Here is a 21546-nt window from a genome sequence, read left to right as displayed (position 1 = left end):
AACTGTAACCTTTACTTAAATAATATTGGAGTAAAAAAAAACATATGATAAAAACCGGCTTTTTTACTGACTCGCGGAATTCTTTGTAAAACTGTCGAACCCTATGAAATTAATACAATTGTGTACTATAATTGTGATTTAGTATCTTGCCTATTATTTCCAATCAAAGCTTTACATCTAAATCCATGTCATCCAGAAAAAAAAAAACTTCTATAAGACGATCTTCGTAGCAGACGATATTACTTGCCAAACTTCATAGTTCTAGGTCAACGGGAAGTGCCCTATAAACTTTGATTCCCTTGAGTGTCGAAATATACGTTTTTTGAGGCATAATCGGCCGTATCTTTTTTTACGTACGCTAAGGGACCATAGACCTAAGTATATATATGATCTTAATTTCAACTCGATATCTCCACGCGTTCCCGAGATAAAGGGTCTTGACAGACAGACGGACGGATGGACGGATGGACGGACGGACAACAAAGTGATCCTATAAGGGTTCCGTTTTTTTCCTTTTGAGGTATACGGAACCCTAAAAAGATTCAATATAATTGATTTAAATTTATAGTTTTCACCTATGTACCTAATTTTCATTTTCTTATTGACTTCACTTTCGTATGTTAGTAATACTAACATACGAAATACTGGTATTGTTCCAGCCTAACTGAACCAATATAACTTTTATTAGGATTGTTATTTGGTTATTATATTCACAAACATAATGCAATTGAAACAAAACACTTTTATTAAGTAGACGACTTTTACGCTATAATGCGTAAAAGGCACTGGTCGTTTGTCGGGAGAGTGAGCGAATCGATGAACAGCATTGTTAGCGTAGTGTACGCAACCTGCTACTGTATGAACAAGGCCTCCGCTGCAAATATTTAATTAGTGTTAGATTACGTAATAATTAGTTTAGTTTAGTTTAGAATAGTAAAATTTAATATAGATTAGAATGTATACATTAGATTAATAATTATAATTATTCTTAATGTAATGGGTTGATACCTAAATAAATAACATTTTTATTTTTATTATTATTATTTATTTATTTATTAAGCACTTTTATTTTGTACAGGTTTTTATACTCGTATAGGTACTCATGAATACTAAAATCAAATTATTCCAAGATTTTTTAAGCTGGTTACTTATTCTGATTACTTGATCTTTAACAACAAAAAATATATATTCATATTTTCCTTTGGATTTTATTTCAATATTACTTTTTTTTTATTCTGTGTTTACTTAGCCTCGCCTATGATCTTTCGTAAGAGGAGAGATCCTCAGTGATGTAGTATTTAATTGGCACGACGTCATAGAACCTATGGGTGAAGATGTAGAAGAATTCCATCGCCTTGTCCATGAAGGAGCGTCCGAAGTTCTGGAGGAGGAACTTTCCGTTGTCGTTGAGGAAGGTGGTGACGTATTTGCCTGGAAATAATCAAAGCGTTAAATGAAACCGGGCGTGAACTTTGTTGAACTTTATTTCGGTATCTTCTATTATTATATTGAAGATCAGCAGTGGGGAATTTGTTAAAAATACAGTGCCCACAAAATATTCGTTTTGAAGGGTGTATGCCAAGAAAGGCTTCAAAAATTTACGTGTTGAAAACAATGCCAAGAATATAAAACGTTGAACGTGTTGTTTATCAAATTCTCAGCTTTTCAACATTCTACAAACAGTTGAGTTTTATGACTTAATTATTAATTTGAAAAATCTGTGCTTGTTACATTAGTCTAGTAAGCAAATAATCTGGCAACCCCCATACAACACCGCGACAATCCTCAAGGTACTGCTATTCATAATTTTAAACGTAACGTAAAATTGGACTTGTATAACAGTAGTTATAGTGACAAGATTTAAAGCATAATATAAAGCATTTTACGCATATTATTATTTGATGATGCCATGCAGTGTTAGCATTTTTTTAACCTTCTCAGAGAGCTCTCACTAGATGACGTCCCTGAAATAAGAATATGGCTAAAATTCTTCTATATTATGCGTTAGTTGTACTGTACTTGTGTGCATATGACAGCGGCCAGGCAAGTCGGATTTTATGTTTAGAAGTATCAGTTATAGTGACTAGATTTAAAGCATAATATAAAGCATTTTACGCATATTATTATTTGATGATGCCATGCAGTGTTAGCATTTTTTTAACCTTCTCAGAGAGCTCTCATTAGATGACGTCCCTGAAATAAGAATATGGCTAAAATTCTTCTATATCATGCGTTAGTTGTACTGTACTAGTGTGCATGTGACAGCGGCCAGGCAAGTCGGATTTTATGTTTAGAAGTATCAGATAAGTGTCAGACTGTATACGTATAAAGCTAAAATGGAGAAATAGTAAAAAAGTGCCACCTACAACCATGATAAACCGAGCGGGAAACGCTGTGTTGTGCGGAGGTTGTTTGTCTTGGATATTTACTTCTCTCTGCTTATACTGAGGTTCCCAACATAATATTTTTTCAGATAAAATACAACTTACGCTATAAACTTATGTAACGTGTAAGAAGAATACCAGGATAAAGGAACTAGGTATTGTACCTATATCATTCTTTCTTTTACGCTTCATGAGCCCTCTCCACACTCGTGTGCGAAACGCAAGTGGAGGGGGCTTTATAAACAATAATAAAGTGATAATAATAACTAAATAAATAAAGTAACTGTTTTAACTCAAACTTACTCAAGTCTTCATTGTCCAAGTACAACTGGTCGATGTAGAAAAGAGATCGCCCACCAATATTATACGTGTACTGCGTCTCATTATGCTTGCACTTAAAGTACAGCTCGCCATCCGCACCTCTCTCAATGAAGAAATCGTAGTCAATTCGGAGATTAAGTTGCTCTGAATAAAATAATACGTATCCAATATTAAAAGGATTGTAGGTCCACATTATTTTTATTTGTTCCAATATAAAAACGAAACAAGTAAAATATCCCATTTAAAAGTAAAGATTAAGTTTGTCGGAAACGGAAAATATCTTTATACATTAAAAGTTATTTACACCAAGGTTTGAATGTTCGTAGTTGTTTGTAGTACCTACTATTAGTATGTATGCCTTTAAACATAGGTACTTTAAAATGCTAGAAAAAACAAAGTAATTAAGTATGCGCAATCTATAAGCAAAAAACACTATGATTATGGGAACCAAGTGTCCACGTGTACTTCTTTATGACTTGCTTAAACAAGACAAGTAACTGGAAACACTATAATTATATAAAATTAGTTAGTAACCGGTATGCAACACTGTAAGTACTGTAAACTTTGTAATGTTAATAGTTCAAAATTACGCGTACCTACCTATCTATGAAACTGCTTCACGTTATCGACAACAAGATTTCCTTATGCAAGTTATAATGAGGATTTTATGTATGTGTAAATAAAATCCTCATTATTTCACATAGACATATAATTATACAAATGTACATTATTTTCGAAAGTACACATAATGGAGGCCAATTCAGACATATAATTTGACATCAAAATGACGTCATTTTAACATCGGAATTTAAGTTCGAATTGGCCTCATGATTTGAAGTTGTAACTTTTGACTTCTACTTGTACGATATTTTAATAACACAAAAAATATATTGTCAACTTTACTGCATGACTTTTGACGTCCACAGTAAATACTGGTCTGTGTTTTTTTAATAAGTAAATCCCTTTAATTAATAATTAACAAACACACCTAGCTTGACCTTAGTGTATCCATCGCCGTGAATTGATTGTATTCCAAAAATGGACTTGAGGAGAGGGCTGTCCGAAGCGACCTTGTAGCGTCCCTTTATGGTAATATCACAAGTAAGATCCATCCACGCATGCTCCTTCTCGAGTTCAGTCCTGAAATTTCATGTATAATTTCAATATTTAATACCTACTACTTTGTGAAGTGTCTACGGTGAATCAGAATTGAATTTGGTATTCGTATCATATTATTTAAATCATATTTTCACCTGCTTTGTCTACTTGACGGCGGTTTTGACAAAAACGAAAAAAGAAGCGGATAATCCTTATAATTCGGGTAAATAAAATGTGCCGTGAGTTTATCTTAAGTCACACGAACCCGCCACGAAAAAGCCGCTCTCATACAATCGAAGTTTCGCTCTCATAAAAAAAAACTACTTGCTTGAATTACGTGAAACTTGGCATGCACGTTTACGTAGCATAATTGTCTAGTTCTGGTGCTTGAGTCCCCGGCAAGCTCGGTTCTCCATACAAACGTAGTTACGCTCTCATTTTGAAACGAGTAGCTAGTTTACTCTGAAACTTAGTACTTACAATAGGATAGAGTATATCTATGTCTTTAATTCGTTTATGTAGCTTCAGATACCATATTTAAAAAAATACAGCGAATTTAAGTTTTTCATACAAAAATTGTTTTGCTCTATTTAGTTTGTTTTATAAACTGGAGCTATATAAACTTAGATATACTTCATGTCATTGTATGTGCAAAGTTTCATTACAATCCAACACGTAGTTTTAAAATGAGAACGAAACTCCGTTTGTATGGGAAGGTGAAATTTAGCCGAGCTTGCCGGGGACTCTTAATAGTCATTGCTAAAAATAATTATACAAAGAAAATAGATCAAGTAGAAGTTTTGTATGTAATATTTCATGTTATTTCAGAATGTCGCTGTTGTTTTAAAAAATGTTTTAAAACGTGCACGAGGGGTTCCGTACCATTACGCAAAGAAACGGCAAAAAAGTCACGTTTGTTGTATGGGAGCCCCACTTAAATATTTGTTTTATTCTGTTTTTAGTATTTGTTGTTATAGCGGCAACATAAATACATCATTTGTAAAAATTTGAACTGTCTAGCTATCACGGCTCGTGAGATACAGCCTGGTGACAGACGGACAGACGGACAGACAGACAGACAGAACCCTGAAAATCTAAACAAACTTACTTAAAGTCATTGAATATGCAATTCTTTACACCGGTAGCAATTCCATCAACCATCGTCACCTCCAGCTGGTCAAGTACATTGACAGTTACATTTTTCAGCTCGATAGGATCAATGGGTGGTATGGACAACTCCTTGATGCCATGCTTGCCGATATCTTGCAGCACCCTTTGATATAGTTCCCTCAAACATTCTCCATCATTGATTGAACATTTGGTCAGCGTGTCAACTAAAAATAAAGGCTTAATTTATACGAGTGTAAAATGACATTTAAATTGACGAGGGATATTTTTATATTTCTCCCTTTCTTCTAGAATCTGAACAATTAATTAATAAAATAATATTGATTGAATATGGTCACAGGACTCATAGCATCTCTGTCCGTAATAAATTGCTTAAATTAGCAAAAAAATATTTATTTTCCAAGTCAGTTCAGTCCAGTTCAATTAATACAACGAAATCCAAAGTATTTAATCCAAGTTTTCCACAATATGAAACGATGATACGTACTTAATGAAAATAATTAAAGCCAAAAAGTAACTAATAATAAATTTCTTATTTCTAAAAGCAAGCTATCTATTAAATGGTAAATATTAAATATTATGATGTCCCAAGTGATTACCTAGGCGTTCTGAAATGATTATAAAGGTACATTTCACCTTTTTATGTAGAATAAAGTGTGTGTTGTTAATGTAAAATAGGGATGTTTTGTATATTTCCACCACACCAGCTGGTAAAGGATCTCTTGATTGTTCAAAAACTGATAAGAAAGTTGCATTTTATCTACATGTGGGGAAAAGTAATCAAATGCAAATTTTGAGTTGTTTCCTGGTAGAGAGGTTAAACAACAACTTTGTCCCCTTGTAAAACAATAGTTATTTGTTTTACAAGGGGGCAAAGTTGTTGTTTAACCATTCGTGCTATATTGATACCCGAGCAAGCGAAAGATTCCAAAATTGTAAAAAAAAAAATCACCACACCAACACAAGGAAAATACTAACTGTATTAAATTATTCTCGTAATCTTGACAAATAGCATGCTTATACTCGTATAGTCCTCCTCGCCGCGTCCGACGACGGCGACTCCTAACTGTTTTTAAAAGGGAGCATGGAACGCTCTAATGTGGCTTGCGAAGCCAAACTTGGTTTTGAAAATGCGATAAATGCATGCATGCATGCTTATAAATAGGGCATGAAATTTCTTCATTTTGAAAGAAAAGTGGGTAAATTATTTGTGCCTGATCGATTCGTTTAGATTAAATCGTTAAAGAAAAAAAAAAGAAAAAAACTTAAAACAAAACTCACTGAACGTTGATTCACTGACGACAATTGCGCACAAAAGGAAAATCGTAGCTTTAAATGCAATCATCTTATGTAGCTGTCCGTCTCAGCGTAGTATACAAGTTATTATAAAGCCAGATTTACTGAAACTTGTTTTTATATAACTGTAGCTATTTGAATCCTTAATTAATACAGGTACCTACAACAAAAAAATTCATTTGTACTTATTTACGACCACCAAGATTAACGCAGTGCAGATGACATAAAATCTGTAAGGTGCGTTGGGATAAGATTGAAAGGGTTTTTCATGAGGGGTAAGACAAAAAATCGTCCGTATGCCGAAGCATTACGGGTGACTTTTCATCTTACCCCGCATGAAAAACCCTTTCAATCTTACCTCAACGCACCTTATTTATTTATTTATTGTTCTACTCTTCAGTTCCGTGGAGTATATGCCGACAACCTCCGATCGCCCAAGAAATAGCGCTGCGGAAATGGAGATGGATCCGACATACCCTTCGAAGAGGAGCTGCGAACAACGCCAGTATCGCGTTTGAGTGGCGGCCTCAGGACGGAAAGCGAGCCCGCAAACGCCCCGTACACACCTGGAGGCGGAGCGTAGAGAACGAGTTGCGTGCCGTAGGAATGAGCTGGAACGAGGCCAAGACGGTTGCTCAAAATAGAAAGGGGTGGAGGGATCTTGTGAAGGCCCTATGCACCTCCGGGGTGCCCTAGGACAACAACAACAACACGATACAACGGTTCGGGCCCGGGCAGGGTGCCCAACACTTCAGCTTTCTATGAAAGCATCACGTGATCACCGATCAGCTGTCATAGAAGAATAAGTGTCGGAAGTCACGTTCCCGCCCGGACAATCCTCCTCCGGATCCTTAAAAGTCATGATATGTCTACTTACCTATAATTTTAAATTACTATAACAGGTCAGACAGCAAATAAAATGTTGGTAAGACAAAGAACATCCTACTCTTCCAATAATACAGAGAAGAGTGCCCTAAATAACAAGATGTTTTCAAAAATAATTTGTTGATTGTCATTGCTTCCAGTAATTTTTCGTAGCAAAAGAAATCCTTAATTACATTTTCCATGTCCGCTATTCCCAACGGACACCTTTACTTGGATATGACATGCGACATCACGGTAAAAGGATATTACAAAGCTTTTTCCTCCAGCCCCTTAATCAAGACATTATTGGGAGGAAAATTTATCCGCGCTGATGGAATAGGAAAAGTAAGAGAGAATTTTTTGATCATCAAAATCAATTTTATAACTTACCCAAAGTTATAAAATTGATTTTGATGATCAAAAATTTTAAGTCAAATATTGGTAGGTATTTTTTACCCAGAGTAAGACGTGAGATATTGTAAATAATTACGAGTGGTATTAAACAATTCTCTGAATCCATTTCAGCGAATGCGGAGCGCGAGCGTAGGGCATTGGCGGTGAGAAGCAACATAATTATGTGGGCTCGCAGGTTTGCACGTTGCACGAAGAACGTCAAGATAACTATTTTCAGGGCATTTAGTCAGTCTTTTTATACGTGCAGCCAAGCGTACGCAAGCCAAGCGTGCGGTCAAGTGTACGCAGAGATCTCTCAATGCCTTACGCATTCAGTATAAGTAATAACGGTTTCAGTGTTGTTGGAGTTGCCTCGATTCTGCAGTGGTTCGGGGATGTTTGCCGAAGCTCGCGTGGATGGCTTCCAAGCCATAATGCGCAAGAAAGTGGCCTCCCTGATGCACCGTGTCAGGGACAGCCCCTACAGCCTTCTGAACACTGTTATTGACAATTTAGATTGTCCAATAGTTCTTAAATGGAACACTATTCAGCACATGGACAATAGAAATGCATTCCGAATAGTATTGTATTAAAAACTAAACAGAGCTGCTGTTGGGCTAATTTAGTTATTTAAGAAATAAATTTAGATTTAGTTTAATTTAATTTATTGTATTAATTATGTAATGTAATTATTGCAATGTTTGGATCTTGTTATCCGAAATAAATATATTAAATAAACTTCAATCGCTCTAACCTGGGTCAAATAACTGCGTTTTATGACCTTCATTATTTAATAGTAAATTATATACCGAGGGGATAAAGCATTGTTTTATGCCACGGGCGCGATATTGAATTCTGAGTAAATGAGGGACTAGATTTAACTCCGGAGCGTAGCGAGGGTGTTACGAGTTAAAACGGAGTCCTGAGTGCAGCGAGGACAAGCTCGCCCAAGACGAAAACAGCTTTATCCCAAAGGAGAATACTCTACTTTTCTCACCTTTTGCGAGAAATTAAAAAGCAAGGCTACTTACTAGATACAACGTTTTATTAAAACTTAAGGTACCTTATTTAAAAAGAAAAACGTACAAATTATAATCTTTCAACTTCAACCTCCTGCTAATACTGCAGCGTTTTGCAACACCCGCAGCCTTTGTTTTTTTTTTCTTTGTTTTGCGTATACAGCTTGTAGTGGCCAGTTCGATTTTCAAATAAGTTCTGATTTCGCCGGGTTGTACTAAATCTCATTATAACCCGCCGGGTCATAATATGGTACTGAATCTCATAATAACCAGCTGGTTATTAATGAGATTTGTATTCGTATAAAAAATTGTTCCATAGAAACCTATAATGTCGAGCAATGTGGTGTGAAAAAAAAAAACTACGTATTATACTATAAAAACTACGTACTTGTACCATCGCCCACACTGTTCTGTCTATCGGTAAATCTTATTACAAAAGGCATAAGATAAGGGCATGAGTGTTTCTGTTCGTACCTACTGCAAATTAACTTATTATTTTTTCAGAAAAACTACACTTCGATTTGTACTTAGCATGCCTATGCCTACAAAACTGATGACGGTGAAATTTACTTCACATCGATTAACGATCAAACAAAGTATGATTTTGAAATATTGAGGAAGCTCGTATTCGCTGGAAACAACATATTCATGGGAAAACAAGATATTAGTATTTAATATTAATAAATTAAAAAAATAGAAATATATAACAAAAAATCTCGATGCAGATTTCTACGTAATTTTGTAACTAAACTAGGTACCTACTGCTATGTTTATTTTGATTTCTGACATTCAATAATTTTCTAATTATGCAATGCTATTTAAATACTTGACAATGTCATTATTTAATTGTTTTACGAACGGAGTAAGATCTTCTTTAATGTAATATCTCCATGAATCTAGTATAACTGGATCGGTCATGAGGGGTGGGGGAAAATGACCAAACAAATACAAATACAAATAAATAATTGTTTGTCCTTGTCATAGTTTCACTTTTCCACCGCTGCCACAACCGAGATTGTGGCAAACAAATAAGTTCGTGACCTGTCATGTTTGTTCGTTGCTTGTTTAATTATTGTTGTTTTGTATGAAATTGTGCTTTCTCTTATGAAATATAGTGATGGTTAGCGTTTTGAATGCTTGAACTTTGATAAAATAATGGTGAATTGTTCTGTAATCGGCTGTAATAGCCGCTCTGAGCAAAAATATGAGATCATAACCTTTCACACGTAAGTACGGTATTTTACACCTTCCTCTTAACGCAATATGTGAGAATAACATCGTAAAATTACGTTACACTCAAAGCAATGTAGAATCAAACGATTTCAATAAAAACCTCACAATTATTTACGCAAATTAACAAAACAAATTATCCGCCCAAATTACGTAGGTAGGTAGGAGTCTGAGGTCAACCATTTTTAAACTTCTTCTTAATTTAGCTGCATGACAATCATGTTAGGGATACCAGATGAAAATATCATAATTTTATAGGTAATTTTGGCCTCGAAGTTTTTTTGGTACTTCTAATTTAAAAAAAAAAAAACAAATGTGAAGATTAAATGTGGTGTACATTAATTGGTGTTTTGCTGTGATTGCGATTTGTGATTTCTTTAAATTAAAACCCATAATACATTTTATTTTACGTTTTATTTACTCAACATGTTTATGTGTTTTGTACCACCTGCGCGAATTATAGGAGGTATTTCATTGTTCATACGCCTAAAAAGAACGGCCCATTGACATTTTATTTAACAATTTTTGAATACCGTCAAACAAGCTAACTTTGCCTCCAGGGTAATCGCCCCAACGTGATATCAAATATTGGGGTAATTTTTACCAATATGGTATCCCCACGTTTATGACATCATCTATGTCAATCCCTTACGGTAGGCCGCATCTATAGAAATATACTAGATCTATGAATATCTCGCTGGTACAACTTGGAACAATTTTCCATAGTAAGCGTATACAGATTCTCAAGATTTATCCTTTTAAACGTCCAAAGTATGGTGCCATAATTTAACCGCTCGCGGTCTGATTAAGTAAGCTGACGGGTACAGTACCTGGGTACTTTACCAACAGAACAGAATAGAACAGTACCTACAGCAACGCAATCACCTAGTAAAGTTCATGACACAGGTGAAAATGCCGCATAATGTGTCTTAAAGTAAGACCATACTTTATTATTTCTTCAAAATTTCGTTTGAAAACCTTACATATCTCCAGTATACTTAATAATAAGCTTTTTGGAATGGAAAAATATAGGTATTTTAGTAAATAAGTTCTCCTACGTCATTGTATATAGCAAAGTTACTAATCTTAGCAAGTGCCGTGAAAAACGCGTTCTGGTCCGTGACGTCGTTTATAGCACTTTTTACTCAAATCCCTACTTCCATACTAATATTATAAATGCGAAAGTGTGTCTATCTGTATATCTGTTACCTCTTCACGCTTAAACCGCTGAACCGATTTAGTTGAAATTTGGTATCTATAGATGAAATTGTTTGAGTCCCAAGGACATAGGATACGTTTTATCCCAGAAATCTTCCCGTAAGGGTATAAATAGGAGGGACGAAGCTTGTAAAGGGAATCAACAATTTCTTAAAAAAAGAACTAAGTATAAGACCTTTATCATTTAACTTTTCGTAAAATAGTCATGCATTTTTGACCAATTAGCATCAATTTAGGGGATGAGAAGGGGGTGGAAGTTTGTATGGGGAATCAATATAAAGCAGATCCAAATTACTAATTACACGCAGACGAAGTCGCGGGCAAAAACTAGTTTAATATTATAAATGCGAAAGTAATTCTACCTGTCTATCTGTCTGTTACCTTGTAGAGTAAGGGGTACGCGAAAAAAAAACCGCAAATCGATGTACAATTTAGCCGTTTGGCATACGCATACTAGAGGTCAAAAGAATTTTTTTGACCCGCAGTTCCTAAAAAAATGCTGTCATTCTTTTTTGTATGGAATTTTTTTTCAGAAATCTATCGTGTGTGTGTGGTATCATAATACGAAAGGGCTTTTTGAGGCGATTCTAACAATATACAACATCGTTACATTTCAGACATTTTTTTTTATTTAAAAAAATCAGCCATATAGTATCAGGAGGACCAAACTTGGTATGTTTTGAAAATTATTTTTGTTTATAAAAAAAATGGCTTAAATAATGATGTGGTGTTTTTAGAATCGCCTCAAAAAGCCCTTTAATATAATCCCATTATCCCACACACGTTAGGTTTCTGAAAAAATCGGCCAAGTGCGAGTCGGACTCGCGTTCCAAAGGTTCCGTACATTACACAATTTAAACAACGTATTTTTTATGTGAAATGTCTTTAAAAAACCCGTAGGGGTCGGATCAAAAATAAGTAATTAAGTCCGACTCACGCTTGACTGCACATTTCTAATAGGTTTTCCTGTAATCTATAGGTAAAGATCTATTTTGTGTATTTTTTCAAAATTTTTAACCTAGTAGTTTCGGAGATAAAGGGGGGGGGGGGAAATGGTCATATTTTGCCTATATTCTTGAATAACTTCTAAACTGTTTATCTAAAAATTATAATAAAAATATATTTAAGATTCTCATAATGAGCTCTTTCATTTGATATGTAACACGATATAATTTGAAAAACTTTATTTTTTAATTCTCTCATTTACCCCCCAAAAGTGCCCCCTCCCCCCCGCTTAAAATTCATTTGTTTACGTTACATGTCCGTCTTTGGGTCACAGACTTACATATGTCTGCCAAATTTCAACTTAATTGGTCCAGTAGTTTCGGAGAAAATATGCTGTGACAGACGGACAGACAGACAGACAGACAGACGCACGAGTGATCCTATAAGGGTATAAGGGTTCCGTTTTTTCCTTTTGAGGTACGGAACCCTAAAATAATGTTTTTTTTTATTTAAAAAAATACTATAATAAGAACTATAAGAACTGCGGGTCAAAAATTTGCGTGTACCAGAGGAAGGTGGCTAAATTGTACATCGATTTGCGGTTTTTCTTTGAAATTGGGTTCGTATAGCTTCCACTGTTGTGATGTTTAGCGCCGCATGTAGAAGGGTTAGGTAGATCAGACAGAAGTAGAAAGATAAATTTACAAAAGTTATTTAATATTAATTAAAATTTAAATAAGTTCATCAAGGCGTGGGTCCTTTTGAGCCGACATAGATTAACAAAAATCCTTAGTCAAAGGGTAGCGTTATCAAGACCAACAAAATGGATTAGGTTAGCTTAGAATTTCTATACGACCCTCTTGTAACTTTTCTATTAAAATGTCGCTCAAAGTTTTTCACGCTGTGATGCCAGTTACCATCATACGCCCGGGCAATTCTTTACAACCTGGTAATGAGTACCTGACTGTTACTCTCATCGGTCACCAAGCCAATCGCTTCATGGAAACCAGTGTGTGACAAGTGAGCAGAGTATGATTTTGAGGTGATGCTGAAAAATCATACTCAGGTTTTCGTCAGGTTTCCTGGATGTAGGTATATTAATAACTAAGTAGGTTATTGGAGTAAAAACAAATGGAATTAAAAAAGACGATAATCACCTACTACCTACTCTTAGCGACACCAAGTGGGTCTTGGCCTCCCATACGAGTTGGTGCAAGTGCGATTTCCTCCCAGCCGCGACAGCATCTCGCCCGCGAGATAGACTATCCGCCCCTCTCTAATTAAAACAGTTACCAAAACCGGCCAAGTGCGAGTCGGACTCGCGCACGAAGGGTTCTGTATCTATAAAAACGGCTATAAAATCACGTTTGTTGTATGGGTAAATATTATAATTACCCTTAAATATTTATTTTATTTTATTTTTGTATGGGTTGTTATAGCGGTAACAGAAATACATCATCTGTGAAAATTTAAAGCTATCACGGTTCATGAGATATATACAGCCTGGTGACAGACGGACAGACGGACGGACAGCGGAGTCTTAGTAATAGGGTCCCGTTTTACCCTTTGGATACGGAACCCTAAAAAGACGGGTAGTCTATCTCGGACGCATGATAATGTCGCGGCGCTCCTATGCTAAGCCCGCAGCGGTACTTGGGGCAAGCATAATGGTCGTCGATCTTTAGGACGTCCTACGCTGGCATTCTCTCGAAATGTCCAAGCCAGATTGTCTTGAAATCTCCGATAATGTGTGGCTCGGACACAAGGTCTAACTACCATCTTGTCTACCAACAAAAGTTTTATCAATTACTGTCGGTCCCGGTGAACTTCGTACCGCCAGTCAAAGAATAACCCAGAAGATCGAATCTTTAGCAAAAAAATGTATAAATCAATATAAGATAGATTTTGGAAAAAAGATTTCGTAGCCAGTTGTATCCACACCTGTGACAGACTGGGATACTGATCCAATAACTCTCTAACCAAATAAGCCATCGAATCTATCTCAAACCTGATTTAGAGTTTAAGGAAGCTTGCAACGATATTTTAAACGATATTAAGCTGTAGTGAGCCTAACTCTTAATATATTAAGCTTTTGAGCTTCGAACTAATAAACCAAGTTCCGTTAGTTTATGGATGAACTTGAAGTTAAAGTTTGCCTATGCAAGACACCCATAAATGGAACGTACGTGTAACTTTATTTAAGCCAAAATATAATAATGTGTATACTTTGTATCTCCTGTTGCCATTGAGAAACATCGGAAACGAGCGAACCCTATATCTCACAAGTTACCACCCGTGAACAGTTAATTGGTAAGACGTTAATTAGAGCGTTTACCGATCTATGAGATAAATGGACACGTACCTAATACAGTCAGCTGTAATCCTACATACCAACAAGTGACTAAAATATATAAGAATGTGAAAAGAAACAAAATTTTGTTAAGAGTCCCCGGCAAGCTCGGTTCTCCATACAAACGTAGTTACGCTCTCATTTTAAAACGACTAGCTAGATTGCTCTGAAACGTTGTACTTACAATAGGATAAGGTATATCTGGGTCTGTAATTAGTTTATGTAGCTTGTATATAAAACAAACACAAATACCTCCACCACTAGTATACCACCTGCGAACTTATACAAATTTTCTACAATTACGTTCTTACTGAGATGTGGGATATGGTTTGCTTTTAATATGTTCCTTTAAAAATATTAACCTATTACAGTAGTTTATGTGACTGTTACATAATAAAAGGCGTCATTTACGATAATATCACCATCTTTTAATTTCACAAATTTTCAAATGTCGGTAGCGGCCCCTTAATATCTATTTAAAAATATTTAAAAAAATAATGGGGTGTGTTCTAACGCGATAGATCAGTTTTAGAGGTTGAGAGTAAAATAATAATAATAATAATATCGTTTTTCCTTGATTTCACAAATGTTCAAACGTCTGTAGCCTCCTACGTCCTAAATATCAATGCAATAGATCATTTTGTAGTGTGAGAGTAAAAATTTAAAAATATTTTTTTTAGTACTACTTTAAATAACCATATACAGCCCTAATTAAAAAATTAAATGCTTATAAGAAAATCTTACACAAAGCGACCGACCTAGTCTTATGACTGACATCATATAGATATCATTTTGATGTCACAATTTAAGTTTAAATTGGCCTCCCAGGATCACCGATCGGTCATAAGTACCTATGCAAATTTGTATTTATTTACAATGTGTCGGTAATGCTAATACTTATATTACAAAACAAATTATAAACGAATCTTGTTCAATATTCGTAAAAAATCTTATCTATTATCCTTATTACAAAATGTAATATGTTTCTGTCGGCACCCGTAAATGCACTTCTTGATCATAGCTTGAAGGACAGACAACATGGCTACGTTACATTGCTCACCTTCCATAGATTCCGCATTTTTAAAAGGGGGCTAATGCAAAATTAAAGTATTTATATTGAATTTGTAAAAACAAGTTCAAGTATCAAGGGCAAATGCCTTGAACACGTTCACACGGATGGATACAGAACCTTAATAGTACATTGTGATACAAGTGTGCTACGTTACACATCCACATTGCTACACATCGGCTTTCTAATTGCGCGCTCGCTTACAGCTCGCGCGCACAATATCGCCTTGTGTGTAATGACCTATGCACACGCGTTTCATACGACCTTTTTTAACACACAAGTGAGGAAAAAAAGGAAAATTTAAAGTTTAATTGTTAAAACAGTTAGTATGCAGTCTTGCATCTATCTGTTATACTGCCTGCCGCGCCTCTTGCCTGCCGCTGGCGGGCCGCGTTAGTCGCCGGCGCCCGCCAGTCCGTGTTGTCAAATCTACTCGACAAATTTAAGAAGGCTCCGTTTCCATACATATTATTAGCAATCAGTTACCTTTTTAAGTCAGTCGGATTATCATTCATTACCTAACAAGTTCTTTAATATAATGAAAAAGCACGCGTGTTTAATATCTAGGATAATGAGCCTAAAAGCAGTTAAATAACTTGTATGGTACGAGCAAATGTGTTGAAAAATATCTTTACACGACCGAACAATTATGCGATACGAATAAATAAATAAATTCGAAATTAAACTATCGTGAGACATATTTCAAAATATTAAGATCAGTACGGTTTCACTGACTATGCCACTAAAAGCGACTAGACCCGCTAAAATCTCTTCCAGTAACCTTTGAGTAGATGAGATTTGGAGTTGCAGGCGTACATAATGTACATATGGCTACGAAGACTACTTAACATCAGGCGGGCCGTATGTTTGTTTGCCACCGACATAGTATTAAAAAAAAGATAAAGAACGATAGACAAGTACATTACTATGTACAATAGACTAGAGGAAGGTAATAGAATAATATTAAATGTGTGCTCTAATGGGCACGATCTGTGCTGCGCCTACTATACGCAGCGCAGCGCGGTGATTCACTACGATCGTGCGCCGATCGCGCGAGGCGCTTTATTGATGCAACTTTCATTCGCAACGCCGGTCAAGGTCGGCGACCGAATAAGTAAACGAAAATCGTAATAAACGTACTTTACGGTGTCCCTCATCATTAAGCTTGTTATACATCGAATTATTATAAATAGTATACAGCAGAAATGTTATTCGACTTTGTGTTAACGATACTTCGGGTCGGTTGCACCAAGCCAAATAGGTGCAAAAACGTTCTGTCACCGTTAAAATGTTCGCTAAATTTCATTGTATGGGAAGTTTTATACTTCACTCCTGAGTGACGTTGATCAGTCTACTAAATGTGGTTTGTGCAACTGGGCCTTATCGGTTGCACTAAACCGTCTGCCACCGTTAAAGCGTTCGCTAAATTTCATTGTATGGGAAGTTTCATACTTCACTACTGACTGACGTTGATCAGTCTGCTAAATGTGATTGGTACAACTGATGAGCCTAATCGGTTGCACCAAGCCGTCTGCCACCGTTAAAGCGTTCGCTAAATTTCATTGTATGGGATGTTTGTTATATGTAGACCAGCACCGGTATCATGGTCGCGTTTTTGTCACTTGTCATATCATGCGTCATTTCGCACTTACGTACTTGTTAGAGCGTGACAGGTATGGTGACAAATGATAAACAGCCGTCCATCTTAGCCCCGCGGAATGGCAATCTAGATACGTGAATTATTCTTTTACACACACCGCATGCGTTTTGTGCGAACAAAACCGTCTGTTGACGAACCATTAGGCCAATAGGGGATATTACTGCAATGTTCTGCCACCAGAGTGCAGGACAAGCCTTTTTAGTAAACCATAGAGTAACTTATACATACTGTAACTGTACAGATTTTTGACAAGTTTTCAGAGATAATAAAATATGACATTGATCCATTAAGGCGGTTTGCTTACAGAGGACCTACCGGGAAACGCGAATCCGAAAATTCGCTATCTGCCTCTTTATCGCTCGAATATGCAAGAGTGACAGAGATGTTAGATAAAGAAATTTTCTTGTGTTGTGTTGTGTGGTAGTGGCGCCCTGGCGCCCCCTACGCAGAGTTTCGCGTAATATTCCCTATTTAATACTGATACGTCAAAAGTTCAAAACAATCGTCAATTTATCTTAAGAGTATCGAGGTATTGACGTTTAAAATTGGTATACAATTCTGATTAGCATTAACAATATTTCATTGCCAATTTCATAGTTATCAATTCATAGGACAGGGAATAGGTGCAAAAACGTTGTTAAGTACCCACATTGGACCATCTAGCCATCCTTGAGAATTACAGAACCCGAACCCAATGAACAACATACAGGTTACTCATTGTTGGTACTAATTATTGCTGAACTAGATTGCCTGATTTTACCTTAAATACTTGTAACTGAGACGTCTATCGTGGCACCGTGGCACGTGGCACGTGGCGTGAAAGGTGTGAGGATTATGAATGAATATGGAGGGATGTAATAGCAAAGAAGTCAAGGAAAAAGTGGATAGGATGAAAAGGAAGCATGTGGATGATGAGAATGACGGGCGACTGAGAAGTTAGAATAGTTAATAATGCCTTAAACACTTAACCGCTAAGTGAAGGATTGAACTATAAAATATATTGCATGTAACTATCATATCAGTTTCACACGACTCACTCGAGTAAACAAATTCGCGTAAGTCGTAAGGTTTACTTTACTGTGTCTTCAATTATTTGTAAACACCGATAAAAAAATCTTTCACAAATATTGCTAAATAGTAGCTCCTATTGTACTTAAATAAGAAGCAAATAAAAATCTTGTCATCATTAACATACTGTTTGTTATTGCTTGACATAGAAGACATAATTATTATCGTGGTATATATTGGCCTCGATAACCAAACGGATATATGAAACTGGTAATTCCCAGTAACATATGCTCATTTGCGTAAGCATAGCAGGGATATTATTGCAATTGCTTATACTCAAACGAGTTGAACAGTCAATCGCATTAACTATTATAAACTCGCCTTATGATAATGCATTAGTTTCTATGTAGGTATCTGGATATCACAATATAAAGAACTTGAAACTTAATAAGATACCTACAAGTTTTTTGCACATAAATTAAACATTTCGCTCGATTTAAACAGGAACGTTCTTAAACTTCACATAAAACAAGTGAAACAAAGTACGTACCTAACTAAAACTATATAAAGCTTAGTTTGTATTTGACTTGTGGATATTCGAATGTAATCGAACAGTATACTTGACTCTGGTTTACGTGAGTGATTGACTCAATTGCGCTCTATGACCAACTGTAATACCGCCAGTGGCCAGACTGATAGCGGTAGAGATGGGTAGCGGGTATATACCCTGAATTTTCCCGATTTTTTCCTAAATTACTCGTTAACCTCCAAGGTAGTTTGAAAGCATTCATATATAAATAAATAATATTTGAATCGAATAACAATGAGACGAGCAAACGATGGATAATAATTAAATAAAATATCAACGTAGGGCAGCTTGTGCTTGTGGCGAGCTGTTGGAGAGTAGTGGCCCCACGTGCCCGAGTATTTCATATTTCATATTTATTTATTGCAACCATGGTTTTATAGGTATTACAAATTCTTGGTAGTTCCACAATACATGGACCCCGTGGGGGCATAGCACTCCTGAGGGAGAGTTGCCTATATGTTTGTGACACCTCTACCCTCACCCTCAGGGTGTCCTAGATGTCGCTTTTTGTGGGAACCCATCTTGTGGAGGCAAGTCATTCTTTATTAATTTGATTTATTAACTAACTACTAAGCAATGGATATCGGTATCGGTATCGTATCGGCAAAATCATGTATCGTTACCTACATTACATCCCTAAAACTGACATATTCGATAATGCGCACTATTATGCGAGTAATACGAACGAGATGCATAGAAAGTAAGTTACGCACACGCTAGCGTATAATATATGTCAGTATTAAACTGGTGGAAGTCGTACAGGTTAAGCAGTCTATGCATTGGCACCCGGCCTCGGAAAAATATTACACTGTTGTCAACTATCTGGTAGGTATTGTGTGACATGTGTGTCCCACTCAGCATCATGCACAAAGCAAACCTACCCAATATCCATCTCTAGGCAGCACGCATTGTCCGACCGATCTGGCCGACCGACCATTGACTGCATAGGCGTGCACGCAAAGAATCGGTCATGGAACACTGATTGGGAACGGACTTGCTTGACCGATTTATACATTATTTTCACGAATAAAACAATTTGTTTCGTATGGTGCACAAGCTTCCTCTTGGCGCCATACTTTTTCTTCGTCAAAATAAAATTACAAAGTTGGGGAGACCGGGGCAAGATGAACCTCGGATTATTATAAAAAAAATTCAGTGGCAAAAGGGTTGGGCAAAACGGAATGGTATGCCGTTTTTGCCCCGTTTTACGATTTGTGATTTTGTGCTAAACAAATTTAAATTTTTGGGTTGTAACCCTTATAAACCCTTGTAAGTAGAAGAGCAATAAAGAAAAACAGACTGAGAAATGACTGAGCATTTGTATTCAGTCGAAGGGGGGGTGATTTGTAATAATGGCCATTGGCTAGGAGCGCAATTCTTGCGCTGGGGTCGATGAGTAGGACGAGGACGAGTCAGTCCGAATAAAATGTGCTTTTTTTGTCCCGTGCGATTTTCCATTATGTCCCGGGCTATGGGACAAGATGGAATATTTGTGATATATTTTTTTGTATTATTTCTCCTATTTACCGAAAACTTAAGTTAACTTAAATAAAGTTAACTTACTGATACTGCGATACATGTAAAAGGTAATTAATTAAACAGTCTAATTTTCCTTATATGTATGTAAGTTTTTTCCTTAGGTATCCCGTCTTGTCCCGGTCTCCCCTATATTGTAGTGTAGGTACCAACTTCACAAAGGCACACATTGAATATAAATCGCGGGAACCGAAAATTACTTGTATTTTCGAAACAGGGTAGAGTTCTGACTTAAAAAATCAGCGATTCTCTATGTAATTCAGAACGTATTCTGTGAGGTCACAATTAATCCACCTCCTTTCAATGAGTTTTTAAGTAATGATTCAGTTCTATGACAGCTGTGTGTTCATGAAAAAAAAAAATATCTACGTGTAAAAGACAACCCTATACAACATATGTATTCAGTGTTAAAAACATAAAAAATATTTTTTTTAAATAAGGCACGATCCATTTATGCATATTTTCTTAACGATTTTATTTTAGGTAGATACATAAATATGTTTGCTTATGACCCTGGTCTAATTTACTAGAAAGTTAAGACGAGGTCTCTAATGTAGCAAGTTTAACCGAAAAAAGCCTTTGTAAGTCTCCGGAATACGTCGGAAGAGAGTTTCTACTTGAGGAAGTGTGATCTAAAATAATATTTTCATGACTAAGTACTATGATAAATACCTACGATAGTAAATGGAAATTTCGAGTATTGGTTATTATTATTTTTCCTCTCGCGTAGAGCTAAACATACTATAATTAGCATGCTCAACATTTCCCGCTGAATAATAATTTTGGAGTATTAAAATTTTTGTTATAAAATTGCGTTCTACGAAAACTTTAAAATTGTATGAGATAAGTGTAAATAGTAGACTTACTTTAGCGACACTAATTAGTTCTGATATCCATCTGCATCAGGTTGAAGACGGGCACACATTTGTTTAAAATCTCCATAATAATGAATTAAGTGGTTTATAAGTTATAGGTATAGTTTGTTTTGTTTTTTAATTTCGCAATATATTTCTCTCCCTGCACCAATTGTAGGTATCTCTGTTTGGCCCTATGGCTGACTGGTAGAGAATGCCGTTTGACATTAAGTTCGCCATTTGTATATTGTTGTATCTATTTTGTGCAGTAAAGTTTAAATCAAAGATAAATAAATAAAGACTCAAATAATAGACGTAGCTCGGAAAGCGGCCAAGTTGAAATGGGACTGGGCTGGTCATGTCTGCCGAATGCCGGATGACTTGTGGGCCAAGTTAACCACGGAGTGGGAGCCCCACGAGTCTAACCGGGGATCCGGCAGACCTCGTCGGCGATGGCGGGATAACTTGGACTCCTTCTTGACACGAGTGGAAAAAGAGGGAGGAGGCCTTTGCCCAACAGTGGGACACAGTGGGCTCTGAATAATAATAATAATAAAAACTTTAAATAAAATAAACCCATTATT

At 36.2% G+C, this 21546-nt stretch overlaps 2 protein-coding genes across 2 annotated transcripts in view; both read right to left on the bottom strand.

The window, feature by feature from the left end:
* Positions 1 to 21546, bottom strand: part of LOC134744939 (mucin-5AC-like) — a 403822-nt gene that overhangs the window by 194652 nt on the left and 187624 nt on the right. The gene's annotated exons all lie outside the window — the stretch shown is intronic.
* On the bottom strand, positions 1213 to 6340 carry LOC134744662 (uncharacterized). Its single transcript, XM_063678564.1, has 5 exons — positions 6213 to 6340; positions 4912 to 5137; positions 3694 to 3845; positions 2688 to 2849; positions 1213 to 1431 (listed from the first exon to the last, which is right to left on the bottom strand). The coding sequence occupies exons 1-5, from the start codon at positions 6274 to 6276 to the stop codon at positions 1256 to 1258; spliced, it is 780 nt and encodes a 259-aa protein (XP_063534634.1). The 5' UTR covers positions 6277 to 6340; the 3' UTR covers positions 1213 to 1255.

Source organism: Cydia strobilella, chromosome 10, assembly GCF_947568885.1.
Source record: "Cydia strobilella chromosome 10, ilCydStro3.1, whole genome shotgun sequence".
NCBI classification, from domain to species: Eukaryota; Metazoa; Arthropoda; class Insecta; order Lepidoptera; family Tortricidae; genus Cydia; species Cydia strobilella.
The sequence above is the reverse complement of the archived record's forward strand: the minus strand, read 5'-3'. Positions and strand labels throughout refer to the sequence as shown.